The sequence below is a fragment of the Phodopus roborovskii genome, unplaced genomic scaffold (genome assembly GCF_943737965.1).
Source record: "Phodopus roborovskii unplaced genomic scaffold, PHOROB, whole genome shotgun sequence".
In the NCBI taxonomy this organism is placed as follows: domain Eukaryota; kingdom Metazoa; phylum Chordata; class Mammalia; order Rodentia; family Cricetidae; genus Phodopus; species Phodopus roborovskii.
The window spans coordinates 2,832,627-2,852,411 of NW_026126516.1; the positions used below are offsets into that span (position 1 = coordinate 2,832,627).

A 19,785-nucleotide genomic window follows, 5' to 3' on the forward strand; every position below is an offset into this window, starting at 1 on the left:
TGTTTCCCAAGTGTCTTTATTGTGGATGAAGACAGCCAACTTAAATCATTTTTATTTGGAAGTTTTTGTCTTTTTGCCTTGCAATGCTCCTGAGAAATTCAAGAGTGCATTGGCTTTAACTCTACATAAAACACAACCGAATCTCATGATACAGTTAGATATTTCTCACATTTGTTATTTTTCCTACAAATCAAAAGACAATGTACCAATTTTAAGTGATTAAATCATAATAAGTTAAGATGTAAAGACTGGCAAATTATCACAAATGTCAACATTACAATGATCATTATTTTTCCAAAGGAATATATAAAATAAATATTACCTAAATCAACTGATATTTACAGAAGGTAAATTTTTGTTACTTGACAATGCTTTAAATGCTCTAGTAATATGAAAATTTAAAACAACCCAGTTCAAATGCAGCCCTTTCTATGGTTTTCACCTGTCTCTCCCCTGTGGCTGACTGGGTAAGGGCTTGCACTCTCGAATCCTTTGGAAGGTTAAGAACTAAAGGCTTTTCTTGGGTGGTATCTGATAAGTTTAACTGGCTAGCTGCATGCCATCTTTTTTTTTTTTTTTTTTTTTGCCTATGTGCTTTGGTTTGCCCCCCTTTTTTAAAAACAAACAAACAAACAAACAAACAAGAATGTCAGGAAGGAGAACTCACAGAAGCACATGTTAGTGATTACATTCAATCAACTGCACGACAGGGTGAATTCTTGGTAGAGTATTTTGATGTACTTGAAAACCATTAGGAATGTTGTGAAGAACTGTGGCTTCCAGTGCAAAATTCAGTCACAAATTCTACCAAGTGCACAGAGATACCCACAGTGAAGTTCCTGCGGTTCCAGCAGTGCAGTAAGCCCGTGGTATCTGATGCAAAATTCAACTGCAAATTCCACGAGTGCTGGAAGACATCAAGGGCAGACTTCCTGCAGTCAGCGCATCGCTGGCGGGTCCTGTGGGTAACTCAAGAGTGCGTGCTTCTTACTCTGCTAGGAAGTTTCCTTGAGCAGATGGTTCATCTCTGACACAACTTAGTTCAGAAAAGCTGATGAGTCATGTCTGGGTTAGATCAGTGCACACTTAGCGTGCATTCAACACAGACATTTAGGTGCTGCAGTTTTCAGACAAGGCCATAGACTTCAATAGCAGCTATGTAATATACTTCGTTCTTTGATGCCTGGGTGTGGAGCCCCCATGACAGTTTCAAACTTAGGCTAAGTGACAGGGTGAGGAGGGCGGGTTATTTTGGTCAAGTAGTTTCTAATGTCATAAAAGGTATTTTAAATATAAAATACAGTTTAAATAGCCACCATATACTCCCTCTTTAAAAGAAAACATTTTACATCTTCCATTTTCTTCTTAGTATAAAAACTAGTCTTTTGGCTGCTTCCCATGGAACTTAAAACCCCTGGCAAGCAGTAAAGGATCCAGACTAGTGAGTGAAAGCAACTTTTAAAGGAACATACAAAAACCTGCATCACTAGACCCTCAACTTACAATGGCTTAACTGTCTCAATTTTGGGGTGTGCTAAAATGATACATTTGTAGCAGAAATCGTACTTTAGATTTAGAAATTCTGGCAGCAGTGGGAGCTGTGGCTCCTGGTCAGCCTCGTGTAGTGTGGTCCCAAGAGGAAGCAGTCATACTAAGCCAGACTGGCTGACAGTTGGGTACAGTGACGGAATGCTTATTTTAAGATGTTTTTCATTACAATGGGTTTATTGGGCCATTAGCCCACTGTAAATTGAGGGGCATCTGTGCTATGCAAAACTCTCTGATGGCAACTTTTTCTAACATGTATGAGGGAAAGGACCTACCTGTAAATAAGTTAGTTTAAGGACACAGGTGACACCAGGAAGCAGGATTGTCTTGGTTACTTACTTTTTCAGAAAAGGGTATTTTACCATCAAACATCATTAAAACCAAAACCTCCAGTCTTTTTAAATGCTTTAGAAATACACAGCTTATCATAGGTAAACTCACAAACAGCCCAGCTGAGCTATGACAGGTAACAGGATTGTTGACACTTGTGAATTAGTTTAGTTTCCACCCTTCCTTGCTATACAAGCTTCTCGTTTTAAAGGTTTATCTGAACTTAGAAAATATGCAAGAAATGACTTTTAAATGTACATCAACAGCTAATATAAATATGAACATCCTGATACAACAAAAGCTGTGAGTCAGGATTTTTCTCTTTCATAACGGCTTTGTAAAAAAGTACAGAGTATTGGCTTTAAGTTCCAAACACCTGGTGCAGGTACACTGCATGGAGCTCTACAGTGCAGATGGCGCAACTCGGACATAGGCAAGAGGTGATAGATAGGTCCCCAGGTATTGCTAACTGTAGTCTAAGGCGTATGTGGATGCAGCCATATGGCGAAACACGTACACAAGAATTACATGATTTTGTGCATTTGTGCAAGGGGGCCTTTAGGCTTTCGTTTACTTTTGGGGTGTGTGTGTGTCTGTGTGTCTTTGTGTTTTGAGACAGGGTCTGAAACTCACTGTGTAGATCAGGCTGGCCTCAAACTCCTAAGAATCTGCCTGCTTCTGCCTCCCAAGTGCTAAGACTAACCGTACACCCCAGGCTGGAAACCTGTAGTTTTAGGTGATACTTTACTAACAGCATATAGTCCACAATAAAAAGAAACAAACTACTGATCCATGAAATAACTTGAGTGGATCTCAAGGGAATTATGCTATATGAAAACACCCATCTCAAGAGGTTACATTAACATGTAATTTCATTTAAACAGCGTTCACAGAATAATAAATTATAGAGGGTGACCGTGGTTTTCGGGGGCTAAAGGAGGCAGCAAGGGTTAGAAAAAGGCAGCTCAGGGACCCTTCTGGAGGAAGGTTGGGTCTTAACTGTGATGGCCAGATGAATCTACACACATAATAAAACTGCATAGAACCAAATACCCACTTTGCCTCAGGGCACTCACAACCTCCCAGAGCAGCCTTATTCCCTCCCTACACGAGGCCCTCTATGGTGGCTGAGGCACACTGCAGAGCATCTTCTGCTCTGGGCACTGCCACCTTTATTAAGTGCCTTTTTTGGGGGTGGGGTAGAATAAATTCCTTATCTTGAAAAGATGAACCACATGCCCCTATATTAAATGAGCTTGAAAATCTGAGGAGATAAAAGCAGATACAGTTATTCTTGCCTCTTCCTTTTAGAATATTGTAAATTAAAAAATAAACCAAATGTTTCTAGTCTTAAGTTAGGTGAAATCATACAGTGAACAAAAAAGCAGATTATATAGCAGTTACTTACTCTCCTGACACCTGCAATTTCTAAAAGCATTAAGAATATTTTTATTAACAGAAAAATTACAACTACAAACAAATAATGACTCTTTCCAGAAGGCCACTTAGTGATCAATTCACACACACGGTGTTCATGGTTTCCTTAAAGTGCTGGACAGCCTCTGGTTTGAAAGCTTCCTACTGCTTTAGCAGGTCCTTTAGTACAAGGCCAGCGCTGTTGCCAGGCGACACAGGCAAAGGTGTAAACGTGGGGAGAACATCTGAGATGGGTTTCAAAAGAAGATGCCCAGGCCCACCAGGTCCGTGTCCAGCTGGGCTCATTAGGGGCACAGCCGCTGAGCGGGGAGCCAAGAATGGGCTCAGATCTGTCCTTCTTCCTGCCCTGGGTTCTGCTGTGTCTAAAATGATAAGATACAGACAATTTGGGTTCTGACCTTCACAAAGAGGTGGCATGAAATAACCCTCTGAACACAATAATGCAAAGAAACCTGTTCCAATAATTTTATCAAACATGGTCGTTAGATTTTTTTTTTGTTGAGACAAGGTCTCTAGCTCAGGCTGGCCAGGAACCTAATAGCTGAGCATGCTCCTCTTGTCTGTACTTTGAAAGCTGGAACTGTGCTACCATGCTCAGTTTTTTTTTTTTTAAATTTTACCCTGCTAATCATAACACTACTATTTAGCACAGGTTATTCAAAATGAGAACGCCAACAGACCTTCAAATTCTAAGCATAAAATATAAATTCATGGGCCAGCAAGACGGCTCAGCAGACTAAAGTACCTGCTGCCAAGTCTCCAATCCTGATGACCTATAGGACTAAGTTCAACCCCAGAACCCATGTGGTAGAGGGAAACAAACCCCCAAAAGTGTGCATGGAGTGCACACACTTTCACACATATACACACATGTACACATAATAAACAAGTAACATTTTACCTGTTTACCAATGTGTATTATTAAAAAAAACTCATGAAAGTTCATTCCTAGTCAAAGTATTTTCTGATTTAAAAAAAAAAAAAAATGCCACATGTGCTCTGGGTTTCCACACTTGGCTTCCTACAAATCCAAATGATATGCTGCTGAGTTCTGGATCCTACAGCAGACTCTATCTGTGAAACAGAGATGGGCAAAAGTGTGGTGGAAGGTACAGAGGTCCTTGTGTTCCCAGAGAAGCAGGATGCTAAACACATGTGGTTCCTTCAAAGGGAGGGATATATAATCTTTTTACAAGGCTGAAGATGGATGTGGTTAATCTTGGGGAACTTTGCGCTATCTGTGTAGCCAAGACCACAATGGATGCTCCCCAGACTCTTACAGTATGCTTCTCAACCTATAGAAACATCTTTATAGGAGGTACCACACACAGTAAGTCTATAGAACCCATCTTTATGGAAGACTCAGATGTACTTTTACAAAGAGCTTTGATACAGGGACTGAATCATTTATCACCAGAAAAAAAATTTCACCAAATTGTGCTACACTTAAATATGGCTAAAATAAACCACTCAAGGTCAGAGAACTGAACCACCTTCTTGCCTCCCACTGATCATTACTGTGCAGGTCATGGTGGTCCCAGAGACCCCAGAATAAAGAGAAGAAATGAAGAAAAAGGAAGGGTAGAAAAAGGACAGAAGAATATTTGTAAGCACAACAATACTAATTAAAGTATCTTATCTTCAAATACTAGCTGTATAGTGGAAAGCTTAATTTGCTCTAACGTTTTGAAATAGTGGTATATAAGTTGCAGGGTTACTTTTCATACCTATCAGAAAGATGAAGGACTTGGGAACTTAGGACTTCCCAGTGATTATGACAGCTATGAAAAATGCTGGCATACCATGATTATTATAGTGATGCAATAGTAATAAAAATTAATTTGCTAGAAGAGCAAACAATATATATGCATCTATGATTCAATCATCTTTACAGACATTTGAAGGATGGAGAACATCCTCAGTGGTATTATTTCTCTATCAGCTTGAACAGTCATTTTCATTAGTCTAGGTTGTTTGGCTTATAATCTGTCTTAGTGGCTATAATTCTGCCTTATTACCAAAGAACACTAATAACTTCACTAAGCTAAGCAAACCCTGGGAGGTCCCTTCTTAAGCAATGGGAAATTAAAAATGGGCACTAAGACAAGGTCAGAAATAAACTCATTATCTGCAGCTGTTGCAGAGCACTTCTGGGTTCCCATGCTGGGCTTCCTATGACCAACAACTTTCCAAACTGGAAACGCTCCTATACTGTTTACCGAGCTCTACACGCTGTGAACACAGGGGAACACTCTATACACTGTGAACACAGGGGGATGCTCTACACACTGTGAACACAGAAAGATAATAAGCTCTACACGCTGTAAACACAGGGGGACACTCTACACACTGTGAACACAGGTAGGCACTAAGCTCTACACACTGTGAATGCATGGGGACACTCTATACATTGTGAACAGAGGGGGACACTAAGCTCCACACACTAGTAAACACAGTATGAATACAAAGCTTGTGTTCTCCATGCAAACCCTACCACAACTCAACCCACCTCTGACTGATACATACACCAAGCTGAGCTCAGCTGATGAAGAAATGGATGAATGGATGGATGGATGGATGGATGAAAGAAAGGAAGGAAGGAAGGAAGGAAGGAAGGGATGAAGGAAGGGATGGGAGATAATGATGGGAAAGGCAGAGAAATGTGGAGATCTTTCAATAAAGAATGTGAGAATCTCTTTTAAGAAGCTACAACCTACTGCAATATGAAAAAGAAAAATGTCCTCAGTTTAGTCTGTACCTCCTAGAGTGACAATTTTAACTGAATTTAGCAGCTAAACCTTTTTATCTTAATGACAGATAAATTTTATTACTTCACCTTCATATAAAAGTTCAGAAAAACAGAAGTATCTGTCTAAGAAAGCTTTAAAAATTCTAAAACAGAAATTCTTTAATATTTTATCCAAATTTAACTATGAAGCATATGATATATAGCTTAAGTCTATACTAAACTATATGAGTCTAAATTAAAATATGAAAATAGGAAAAAAAGAATTGTTTATAGTTTAGTGGATAATTCAATTGCAACTCCAGAAATGTTACTATATGCCAGTATCATCAAGATGAAACAAAAAAGACTGTTACAACTCAGTGGATCAAAAACATATACACAAGCAACCACTAACAATTTCCTTCCAGGCAGATTCTGGCACGCAAGCTTTTCCACATTCTTGAATGTTTAGGTTAGTTAATTAAACCAACCTTATGTATACTATTTATGTGATAAGAAGTCCAAAGATTTTTTTCAAACTACATGCATCTAACTTTGATTAGTAGTAACTAGTATCAGAGAGAAATGAAAACAGGTGACTAAGCAAAGGTGTAACTACTTCACTACCATTTCCGGAAAAGAAATTTAAAGTGGCTTATAATTAAAGCAAATAAAATCAGATTCCTATAATGTCTAAAAATATACTACAATATATATGACTCAGGGGTGTGTGAAAGGTTTCCCATGAAGACAAAATAATTCTCACAAAGAATCATTTTGCCATAAAAAGAAACTATTTTATGCTATTTACATTAATTAAAGAAAATAAATTACAAGGTACGAGAACATATAAGGCCCAAATTTGGTGTCATTGGAATTCTGGAAGCAGTATCACATGCTTGAAAACCACTGAAAATGTAAAGTCACTACAAATGTACATCTTAAGTTACACACTCCATCTGAGCACCAAGGGGAAATCAAGCGTCTAGTTTTACCTTTGGAACATCCAGGTGTGCTGCCATCAACTTTCCTTCTCCCTGGAGAATCCAGAGGTTTCAAGTCATGAACCGACAGCTTTGGGGGTGGGACGGACGGATGAGATTCTGTTTCCAGAAATTTAACGAAAAGTTCTGAAAAGGACTAAGAGAAAATATTTGGTTATGTTACTAGGGTTGTATCAGATGATGTAAAAAGAAATCTGGTATCATGCAAATATGTGTGATATTTAATCATTTCATAATTCATGTTCAGCAGAAGTAAAACTGGGTCTTACGCTATTGAACATGGACTGCTGATTTGGTCTCAAAGGTGTATTGGGCACACTTTTCGACCCTCCTCCAAGCCATCCAGTCATCCACCGAGTAACACCGCCTTGATCTTCAGCAAACAACTGCAAGAACATTTTAAAACAGAAAAATATTACCAGCATGGGACAAGAAAGATAAGAACTTCTCTTACGTGGTTTCAGGGAATAGTAAATCATGCTTTATACTTCAAATTCTAGTAAAGGTTTCCTACCACTGACAGAGGTTACAAAGAAAACAAAATGCTGCCTCAGTAGTCCAGAATAAATGTTCTGGGTATGATTATGTCTCAAAAATGTCAGCAATCTGGTGTGAGAACTAGTGTATAAGTTATAAAATATTTACACTAACACCACACAAACTGAACAAACCTACCTCTTTGATTAAGAAAACTGTGTTAAACCTGATATATACACAGTAGAAACAAACTATTTTCCACTATGCCCCTGTATTATAAATGTAATTATAAACATACTTAGTTTGAGAACCAGGGTGTAGGTCAGTGGTAGAAGCTTAGCTAACGTGGAAAGACACACTAGGCTCCATCCCCGGTGAAAGAGAAAGAGAAGAAGGATGGAGAGAAGGGGCAGCGTAGCTGGGAAGAAGGGGTAGAGTGGTTTTGCTGTCTGGTTACCTGGTCCATTTCCTCCCTTTTAACACCCAGGATGCTCCCCATCAATCGCAATGCTTCATGACGTTGATTTTTAGGTGTGTGGAAATGACCAATGAAGAGGTTTCTCATGAGCACTCTAGAAAATCAAGGCAGAAATAGCTAGGGTCAAGCTAACATGCCTACCTAACACAAGCTTACCCACACACTAAACAAACTAACATTTACATATACTTAAACAATGAGATGCTTAATTATAAAGACTGAATGGTAAAGTACTAAAGCAGCTTTTAAAGAAGTCTAATTAGGAATACTTCAAACAAACCGAAACACGTACTTTTAAAAAAAAAAAAAAAACTTATTAGGGGCTAGAAAGATGGCTCATCAGTTAAAATCACTAGCTGCTCTTCCAGAGGACTTAGGTTCAATTCCCAGCACCCACATGGCAGCTCACAACTGTCTAACTCCAGTTGCAGGGGATCAAACATTCTTACACAGACATACATACATGAAAAACATCAATACACATAAAAATAAAATTAAAAAAATAACACTTATTAGCCAACCAATTCTTTAGACCCCCAACCGAGGAAGTATCTCACAATTAGTTTTCAACACCTAACTAGGTGATTCTTACCTGAGACATGAAAATGGAGATATAGGCTATATGCCCCCAATCATATCTATTAAGGATTCTAAATAATATCTTTTTTTGTATTTTAAAATACTAAGTGAGATTATTGCATAAATAACTAGGTTTCAGACTTAATACATTTAAAAAAGGTTAGATGTGTTCATTTAAAGGTAATAAAGAGGGGAAATATGCCAGGCAGTGAATGGTAGTGCAGGCCTTTGATCCCAGCACTTGAGAGGCAGAGGCAGGCAGATCTCTGTGAACTCCAGGCCAGCCTGGTCTATAGAATGAGCTCTAGGACAGCCAGAGCTATGCAAAGAAAGCCTGTCTCAAAAAAAAACAAAAAGGAAGGTGTGTGTGTGTGGGGGGGGGGCGGGAATGTTAAAAATAAACCTCTTGTTTTCTAAGTATTTCATATACAGGTGGTCTTTTTACCCTGAGACAGAGTTTCTCTGTCCTGGAACTCACAGAGATCCGCCTGCCTATGACTCCCAAGTGCTGGGATTAAAGGTGTGTGCCACTGCCCTGCAGAAATATTTTTTAAAAAACAAAACAAACAACAACAAAAAAAAAAAAACTCTTGCATATGAGTTGAAAGAACAGACTTTAAAAATAAAGTAAGTTACTCTACTAACTGTCAAGAAAACTACCTACATGTCAATATGTAAGAAAAGCAAACCACTTCTAGAAAATGTGGTCACGTGTAAACATCTGCCATAGCTCCACTGTTCTCTGAAAGCTATTCCTGTAACTCAGGAGGAGTCAAGAGGCAACACTTGAATGAATGAATGAATGAATGAATGAATGAATGAATGAATGAATGAATGCTGGTCGATGGTGGCACACGCCTTTAATTCCAGCACTCGGGAGGCAGAGGCAGGTGGATCTCTGTGAGTCTGAGGCCAGCCTGGTGTACATAGCAAGTGCCAGGGCCGGCTCCATAGCTACTGGGAAAACCTATCTTGAAAAAACAAAAGAACAGAAGCAACGCTCACTTGTCCACTTTTCCTTCCGTGCTGCTCACTAAGTTCATCAGCTTCTTCTGAGCATCATCCAGCATCTCTTCGTGGAGAGCATCTATTTTTAGTGAATAAAGACAGCATTAGCCAACCAGCCAGGATAGACCTACTTAGAAATGTGAATATGTACCCTATTCCAATTGCAGTCATCTTTTTCTTGGTTCAGGGGACCTAGACAGAAATTACCTAGAAGGCAGGGGATGCAGTATTCCACACGGTTTGCCCCCAATAGAACAATCAGTTCCTTAACAAAAGTGTAGAAATCACAACCAGTCTCCACCCACTTAGCAACTCACAGGCAAAGAGCAGATGGCCACACTGCTTTCTTGCACAGTGTATTTCCAGAGCAACTCTCACTTAATGGGAGGAAATGGAAATGACAACTTTAGGTTTTCCTTGCTGGGTTTTCTTGGCTGGGTTCTGCTGCTGGTGAGCCAAAAGACTATCTAACCAGCTCACACCGTGGCTTAGGACAGCTGACAGTACTCTGGGGCAAAGCACAGTTAAAAGCTCTACCATGCTAATCGTGTTACAACGCTGTTGGCTGATTAAAAGGATGCTTAGACAATTTCTAACTTTGTACTTTAAAAATGTACTTTATACCTGTAAAATGGTTGGATCCAGGCATTTTTTAAATGCAAAGTTTAAATTTAAATCAGGAGATGTCATGTGCACAAGCTAATCATGCAAAAGGATCAACATCTCTTGGCTAAAGAACCTCTCTATTCAACAGCCTACACTTTTACTTAGAAGCATACAGTATAGTTCAAAGAGGTGCTTAGTGATTTTAAGGAAAAGTACAGTTTTCATCCTAGACAAAGGCAAGAGGAAACTGCATGTAAGGTCCCAATATGGAGCCATACACACACACTCTTTCCCTGACTGGGAATGGCTAGGTGAGTCCCCTTACCAGGCACCAGGCCTTGCAATAACTTTTCCCGTTCTCTTTTGAGACATTTCTCTTTCCCATTACCTTTTGAAACATGAGTTTTAGATTTTGATGAAGTCTAATTTATCATCTTCTTGTTTTTGCCCAGTACTGTGAAGATTTACTCCTATGTCTTCTAAGAGTTTTTATGGTTTTGAATACAAAATTTAGGACCCTGATCCTTATCAAGTTCATTTTTTTTTTTTTTTTTTTTTTTTGTGGTATGAGAAGGTGTTCAACTTGACAGCCACCCGATTCTCTACATGAGACAGCAGCTGCTCCAGCGTTACATGGTGAAACTCTGTCCTTTTGTCGCCCTTCTGAAAAGTTAACTGACCATCAGTGTCTGGGGCATTTTCCTAGTCTTGCTTCCCACATAATTCTGCATGTTTTTCTCCCTCTGATGAATGGGTCTTATTTACAGGACTGCCTACTGTACTGACTCATGCCCACTCCTCACTCTGAATTTCCTAACTTACTTTCTCACATGACTTTCCTCATAGACACATCAGCTCTTTCTTTTGTCTCCATTCTGTCCTGTACAATGATTAGAAGGCTGACTTACAGTACTAAATGCAAACATAAGGCACTCACGTTAGAGGTTTGCAATGGCCTGTGGTTCTCTAAATTGCAAATTTCTAAATTACAAAATGCTATTCATATAATAGGCTAACTTTACCAAAATAGAGATGGTTGCCATAACCATATTATAAAAACCAAGGTTTGTGTTTGGAAAATCTCCTACAAACTTTCCTGTCTTTCCATCAAGGAATTTAAATTGGCAGGGGGAGAGGAAGGGGGGTTATTAATGAAGTCTGCCTTAGTAAAAGACATTTTCTTAGACCCTTCAAGTACTTTACACCACAGGCGCACGTTGCTTGCTTTCCCTAGCATTACATTCTAGATGTGACAGACCTCTTGGCCACAGGAAAAACAGCAAAGCAGTGAGCTGAAGCAGGAGTCACTGTAAGGAGCTCCCCTCCCCCAGGACTACATAATGGTAGCAGAGAAACAGTCCAAACTTCCCTACTCTCTGCACATGTGCCTGTACACTCATGGAGAGGCTGAGGAGGGTGTCAGGTGTCACTTTGTCTCGCTCTGCCTTAGCCCCTTGAGACAGGGTCTCTCACTGAAGCTTGTAAACCTTGTGATCTCCAGCCCCCACAGCACTGGGGTTAGGGAGACAACTGCAACTATAAACCCTTGTTATATGAGTTCTGGGATGCAAATGCAGTTCCCCATGCTTGCACAGCAAGCGTTCTCACTCATGAGTCTCCTCCCTAGCCCTGCTACTTTCTCCTCAACTATGTCTATTGATTTTATACTGATTACATTTCAAAATGATAGTAATTAGGAGACATGTTGTTTAAAATAAAGTATACAAATTAATTTCATGGGACTCAGTGGTTAAGAGCACTGGCTGCTCTTGCAGAGAAGCTGGGTTTGGCTTCCAGAGCCCACATGGTGTCTTACAGCCACATGGAACTCTAGGCCCTGGGGATCTGGTGCCCTTCATAGGCATGTGCTCACATGGTGCACATAAACCCATGCAGATACACACAACATTAAGAACGATAATCTTACTGAGATTTTGCCTGTGTTTATGTGTTTTGCCCGCATGCATGTCTGTGTAGCTCATGCACTTAGTGCCTGTGGAGGCAAGAAGGCATCAGACCCCTGGGACAGGACTTAATAGATAGTTGTGAGCCTCTATGTGGGTGCTGAAAATCAAACACAAGTCCTCTGGAAGAACAAATGCTGAGCCATCTCTCCAGTTCCAATGAGTAATCTTAACAAAAAGATGATTTATTTTTTATTCTTTCTTTTTTTAACCATTTCTAGTTAGCCATTAAAAACAAAAGTTATATCAGGCATAGTAGGACATGTTTGCAATCTCAAGCACTCAAGAGCCTGGGGCAGAAAACTTCCTAATTGAGGCCACCCTGAGCTACACATAGTGAGGCCAGTCTCGCTTTCTCAAGAGAACAGTTTATTTGTACTGGACAGTATGCTCCAACCACATAACCCATACATAAAGCTACATTACATTGGCTCCCGTTTAAAAGAAAACAAGGAAAGCAGCAAGTGTGCCGCCCAGCCAGGAGATGGCTCCGCAGGTAAAAGTGCTGCTCTGTAAACCAATGACCTGAGTTTTATCTGTGGAATCTACAAAAAAAGGTGGAAAGATCTGGTTCCACAAAAACGATCTTCAGACCTCCATGCACACCATGCAGGCCTTCATACACACCCAGAACACACCATATGTGTACATAATAGCAACAAATAAAATACTGTTTTAGCAACAAATAAAATACTGTTTTTAATAAGTAGTCAATGTGGCTTGCACCTGTGGTTCCAGATGCTAAGGCCAAGGCAGGAGGATCTTTGCATCTGAGAGGTTGAAGCCAGTTTGGGTGAGATCTTACTTAAAGAATCACAGCCAAACAAAGGCCTGCCTGATGGACAAACATCTTCAGAAAAGCAAAGATTCTAATAAAAGTTATCTGAATAAAGAAGTCAGAAAGCCAAAGCATCATACAGGTCAAAGTGACAAGATTAAATTGTCTTAAACTCACTATTAGTCCCTGACCTAATGCAGCCTCAGGTGCTTAAATGTACTGTGATATCTGAGTAGAGAAAGGAAAAAGAAAATGACCTCAGAACTTAGAGAGAGAGAGACAGGAAGGAATGTATTAATTTTGAGGGCTTAGAAGAAAAAGAAGTCACACACCCATTCCAAAATCCCTAAAGACTCATCTTTTCTCCAGCAACACATGCTTTCCTCTCCTCCCCTCTCCTCAGAAATTCTGAATATTTCTTTACAAAAGCTGAACTCAAGCCACAATTTGAAATAAGAATGATATTTATATGGGCAGGCAAAGTATTATTATTCAGAAATGGATCCTAGTCCAAATACAATAGTCCTGTGAATAGTCACACACGCCCAAATAATTCTTTAGAAATACAAGTTGGGGCTGGGAAGCGTTTTTAGTTTAAGCAATGAATCAGCTGAGATGGAGTCTAGTCTGGAGAAAGTGTGTGACATAGTAAATCTTCCACAGCAGAGCTCCGAAACCCCCAGATGACACCACAGCCTTAGAATCAAAATCAAATGTGCGAGAGTGAGTGCATCATAACTTTATATTTACTTGTGATTAATGACAGTGCACGATACCATCTTCAGAGAACAGCTTAAAGTGTACCATACTTCTTATGTACTGCTGGTTATCTCATGACTAAGTGCCTGTGAGAAGGGTTACTGAACAGTAACCAATGAGATAAGGGCGAAGACCAGAACAAGAACCCAACAACCCCAGAAATGAACCATGCTCAGGGCTAGGCATGGTTTGACTCTTTTAAATGAATGTGCTCTTGCAAAGAATTTTGAGAAAATGAAATAAATGACCAAATACTGACTTTCACCTGATTTCTTTTCTTCCTTTCTTCGAGACAGGTTCTTGCTACATAGACCTGGAAATCACTCTGTAGACCAGGTTGGTCCAAACTCACAGAGACCCACCAGCCTCTGCCTCCCGGGTGCTAGGCTTAAAAGCATGCACCACACCCAGCTTTCATCTGATTTCTTAAATGAAAAAATCCATTGTTAAATTTTGCTCTAATCAACAGTAATCACACATACGACTTTGGTTGATACTGATATTCCCCCCCCCCCTTATTTTGCATTTTTCTCATTTTTAAGAGCCAAGGCAAAGGAGACAGCAGGAGAAATAAAAATGTTTGAAAGATAATTTTACTTATCTTTATAAATGTAAGTAAGTAAATTAGATATGAGATTCTATTTGCATTGGCAATTTAACAGTAATTTTTCATTTTATTTGATTTTTAGTATGTGGCTATGTGTGGGTAAATGTGTATCTTAGTTAGGGTTTCTGTAGGTGTGAGAAAATAACCTGACCAAAACAACTTGGGGAAGGACGTGTTTCAGCTTATAGAAAGAAGTACAAGCACGGCCCATCACTGAGGGAAGTCAGGGCAGAAACTGAAGCATTAGCATGGAGGGAGCTGCTTTCTGTCTTGCTTCTCATGGCTTGCTCAGCCTGCTTTCTTATAGCATCCAAGACCTCCACCCACAGCGAGCTGTGCCCTCCCACATCAACCAAGAAAAATGTACCATAGGCTTACCCACTGGCCAGTTTGGGTCAGGACATTTTTCTCAATTGAGGTTCTCTTTTCCCCAGTGACTCCAGCACCTGTCAAGCTGACATACAACTAGCCAGCACAGTGTACATGTGTGCCCATGGAAACCAGAAGAGGATGCCCAGTACGCTGGAACTACAATTATGGGCAGCAGTGTGGGTATGGGAGCTAGGAACCAAACTTGGGTCCTCTGCAAAAGCAATGTATGCTCTTAACCAGTGAGCCAGCTCTCTAGTCCCCAAAATAAACTTACACTTGAAACAGTACTAAATTTCATATGAGCTGACTTCATTTAATTAAGACGTTTTTGTTTAATTTTTTATTTCTTATTTTACATATCAATCCCAGTTCCCTCTCCCTCCCATCCTCCCACAGATCCCCGCCATCCCATCCCCCATCCATTCCCCAGGGAGGGGAGGCCTTCCATGAGGGATCATCAGTCAGTCAAATCATTTGGGGTGGGGTCTAGCCCTAGCCCCCCCCCCAGGCTAAGGGAGTAACCCTCCATGGGGAATGGGCTCCTGAAGTCTGTTCCTGCATCCTGGCTCCATTGTCGGAGGCCCCATGGACGACAACAGCCCAGGCCTCCTAACTTCATGTGTGCAGCTGCCCAGCTATGTCCTTATAGTTGTCTACTATTTCTCATTCTTTCAAAACAAGTGCTTGCATGTACTTGATTACATGTCCTCTTTCCCCTTCCTGCCTGCCACCCTCCTGAAGGAGACCTTTGTCACCTGTTTATCCCAGGTCCTATTTAGTGCTTGGTACTCAGCATATAAACAATGAATACTTGATATGACAATGAATGACTGGTATTCTCTGGGAACTAGGAAAGACGGATAAAATAAATTACACACTGAGTGACTCAACCATTACTCAAAAAAGGAGATAAAGCACAGAAATTATTCTAATCAGTACATAATCCATTTTCCCTTTCTGCTTCTAGAAAGCAGTTTTCAATTGCAAGTTCTAAAATACTGTTCAATTTAGATACTAATATCAAGTGTCAAACAAGTTTAAAATGTAACTCGAAGTACAAAATAGCTTATTTACCCAGTATACTTTTCCCCTTAATTTAAATGTTGGCATTGTCTAGCATACCCAGATGTTTATATCATTACTTTTAACCATTTATGGAAATTCAGAACATTGCATCTGGTACTTCTTATATGTTTCCTCTGAAACCGCCACTTCTGCCAAAAACATCTATAAAGAACTTTCTCAAAAGATCTGGGTAACAAAGCGTCTGGGAATGTATTTGGCTTATGTTCAACAGGACATTATATGTTTTCTTGTATAAATCATGTCCTAGAAAATGGAATGTCTTATTTGAAATAAAAACTCAGGCACACTCAGCATCATAAAGGTAGTTCCATGTGAAACATTTCAAGCTCCTTTTGTCTCGGTAGCTTTAAAACATGTTTTTATGCTTCATATATTACAGTAACTTTTAATGAACTCATTTTATACATACTTCTAGACTTTCTTTTTAAAAGTATTCTAAGGAAAAGTTCCATTTTCAACTCATACAAGACATTTTAAAAAATAGTCACTGTTGTTCTTTAGTTGGTTGCAAGAATAAAAGCTGGAGAAGGGGTGAGGGTCCCAAGTGAGCGGGGTCCTCGGTGAGTGGGAGAGCATAGCAGGTTCCATGGCCGGTGAGGGTGACGAGGCGGGAGGGAATAACACGCTGGGCAGATAGAGCTTGAATGAGGAGTTTATTTAGAAAGGGCAGTGAGGGAGAAGGGAAGAGACTTAGAGGCACCAGGAACAGGAGAGGAGGGGGGAGAAAAAAGGGGGAGAGAAGAAGAAGAAGGGGTAGCTGGTAGCCAACCAGAAAACAGAAGAGAGCAAAAGAGACCGTAAGTGGGCAGGAGTCTGACTTTTAAAGGGGTCCTTTACACCTGCCTGCAGACTAGTACTCATGGAACCCTCGGCTGACCCGAGTACTGCCTGAGTGCATTCTGCCAGCGTAATGTCTGACTCCTTACAGTCACTATTTTTAAAAATTAGTTACAAAAGTCTTTAAGATTCAAGTATAGGGCTCGGGATGCAGCTGACTTTCCCAGCATGCACAAGACCCTGGGATCTATCCCTAGCACAGGAAATAGGGAACACACAAGCATCACCTGGCAGGTAGAGAAAAAGATGTTCCTCACACTAGAATTAAATTTTTATTTCTTATGAAATCTTACTTTTATTTGCATACCACAACTCTACTTTTTAATATTAATTACCAAATCAAAAACTACCTTATACTTTCCATTTCAAATTATCTAATCATTATCATTTAAGATGGAATTTATTAAGAGCAATTAAGGAAGTGGAGAAAGAAAGGAAAACACGCACTTGCATACATAATAATGTATGTATCTTTGAATGGCAGCTGTACTACGTTTACACAAATGATATTTTCTCACCAACAACAAGTATACAGGAATTCTCAATCTGATGAACTAAGAATAAAGACACTGTTCTACTCAATTAATAGTCGGGTGCACTAACTGAGAAGTGCAGGCATGTGAGATTTAGAACTATGTTAAAAAAGAGTGTTTCAGGTGAAACGTTGCAAGACAATCTCCATAAGGACCGACAACAGTAACCCTCTACCAGTCAATACCGCCTATTAAAATGGAGATCTATATAGGATTTCAGGGTTTCTCTTGTTGGAGGATGAATCAGCCTAACTAGTTCTTATGGTTTAAATGGTTTTCACACTTGCTAGTGAAACCCTACAAGTGGCTTAACATTTTCACGTCTCTGTCCCTTAACAAGAGGAACTAAGTATGTCCCCATGGCCACTGCTGTGCACAAGTGTCTTAAATTACTACCTTATGATGTTCGGCATGTGCCATCTCCTCCACTCCTATCTAGTGTTCTACACAGCAGCCAACATAGTCAAGCAGCTGGTCTTTATTGATGATCACTGGCTAGTAAAGCACCAGGCATCTGACTTTATGTCTCCCATACAGGGTCCATAAATGCCCTTGGTTCATAACCTTGGTGCATGTACCTGACATTGACAGATACATACTCTAAGAGGAACTGATGTCATCCATGCTGTACTGCTTTAATGCTAGAGTCATATGTAACCATTCTTTCCTTATGTTTGGATAGACTGAATCATATCTTGGTAGTAATGATATAATCAACCATTCTGAATAAAACACCACTTCTTAAAGTAAATTTCCTAATATTGTCTAAATGTTGAAACAGCAGATTGACTAATCATTAGCCTACAGAGGCTTAGAAATAAAACAATACTTTGTCTTTACAATTCAAGTCTGTGTATTTTCTTGCAACAAAAACCAATTTGTCTTTTTCAAAATTGTTTCTCCTGGCAAAAACTTTTGCTGTCTGGCCAACTTCTGTGTTAAAAATAAAATACAGTGTTACAACATCAATCAACATGTAAAGTACTTAGTGACTTACAAAAATATACAGGGATGCTTTTTGAAATAAGTAAGCCAATCAAGAATTTATTTATATTATCAAATCAAAAGTACGGCATTGAGGAAATCAAATCGCATTTGCGTTTAGAGATATAAATGTGGCACTAAGCAATTAGGTAATGTAAGAGAACACTATTAGGAGAAGCTATAAAAGGCAAGGGTAACTTAAAGACATAACAACCAGCTGTCTCAGTGTCCCCTTCCTGTCTGTGCCACACCAGCTCTTTGGCCTTTTCAAATAGCAGTTGTACAAGCTGAAGTAAGCAGAGCTTTCTCTCTAATTCTGACTCCCTAGAATGAGCCCAAAGTCCCTACTTACTAATAGTGAGTATTAATTATGTTTTACACAAATAGAAACCCAGGCTACCTGCCCTACCAGCTACAATGAAGAAAACCGAAATATTTCTATTCACAGAAGTTTAAATAGGTGCCAAAATAAACACCAAATACTGCAGTTATGTCACAGACTTTTTCATCTGACCTTGGTCTACTGGAAATGACTCAGGTCAATGTCTAAAAGGCGATGTGGACAAAGATGTCAGGGCACACAGCATCAAACTGTCACAGCCCAATGATGTAGTTCAGAACTCACCTTTTTATCTCTGCTGATCTAACTCAGCTAACCCTTTGGTGCTGTGTTCTTTTTGGTTCATCACATCTTCCAACTAATGTAAGTGCACTAGATTATTTTCCCAATACACAGTTCTCATTAAAGAAGCCATTTCAACAGCAAGAGTTCAGTACAGAAAATACCACTGTATCTCCAAGAGAGCCACAGAAAACAAATGACAAGTCAGACATCTTATAAACACCCATTTCCCTGACAGGAATACAGAATGTGGGAAGATCAACACTTTGGTACAAATAAAGAGATCTGCAAGGAAATCTCAGTTTCTGTACAGTTGTTCATGAATGGCAAGTGAGTAAGGAAAAGACTAAGCACTATAGTCTATGTTAGGTCAACTGTGTATAACAGATACACACTGGGTATTGTTCATTTGCTGTCTATTTCCACGCCTACATGAGATTTGGCGCTCCTATGTGAAGTCACCCCAATGATGCAACTCCTTTACACCTATTATTATTTTGATGCATCCACTTGGGATCTCCCGGGGGCTCTAGGCCAAGTTATTTAGGATGCACCTGCGGAATAGTGGTTCCTGTGGACTAATTTTCCAAGTGTCCATGTCATCGTTCCTGTTTAACAGCATCTCTGCTGTCCCATCTATTCTATTTGTGCTTTCTGACGTCTATTTTGTGACACTTGGTATTAATCTTTTAAGTGCCTTGAGGACAGAGTCATCTACATCCTAGGCCTAGTTACAACCTCCCCAATCATTTCAAATCATTACTAATTAAACACAGCCCTAGAGGAACTTCAAGTCCCTGGCTACCCCCAGATGAGAAATTAATGATATGCTATCACTGTCCGTTGTTAGCCTTAGCACAGCACTGTCAACACCCTGCTGTGTGAGGTTCAATGATAATCCTAAATACAGGGGATTAACTACCAGATACTTTATTTACAAGCACCAAACCCAATACACTTGGACCTGCTGTACAGACCATCCACAACCATAAAGAGCCATCCAGTACCATATCAATGGACATGGCTTCAGGTATAACATGAACTATCA

At 39.8% G+C, this 19,785-nt stretch overlaps 1 protein-coding gene across 4 annotated transcripts in view; it reads right to left on the reverse strand.

Annotated features, from left to right (window-relative positions):
- The window catches only part of Trip11 (thyroid hormone receptor interactor 11), a 61,688-nt gene continuing 41,903 nt past the window's right edge, over positions 1–19,785 (reverse strand). For all 4 annotated transcript variants that reach the window (XM_051196486.1, XM_051196487.1, XM_051196485.1 and 1 more), the window contains 5 exons: positions 9,587–9,668; positions 7,982–8,096; positions 7,317–7,433; positions 7,039–7,183; positions 1–3,677 (listed from right to left, as the gene is read on the reverse strand). In XM_051196486.1, coding sequence (XP_051052443.1) covers positions 3,457–3,677; positions 7,039–7,183; positions 7,317–7,433; positions 7,982–8,096; positions 9,587–9,668 — 680 coding nt within the window. In that variant the 3' untranslated portion in view covers positions 1–3,456. The remainder of the gene's footprint in view (positions 3,678–7,038; positions 7,184–7,316; positions 7,434–7,981; positions 8,097–9,586; positions 9,669–19,785) is intronic.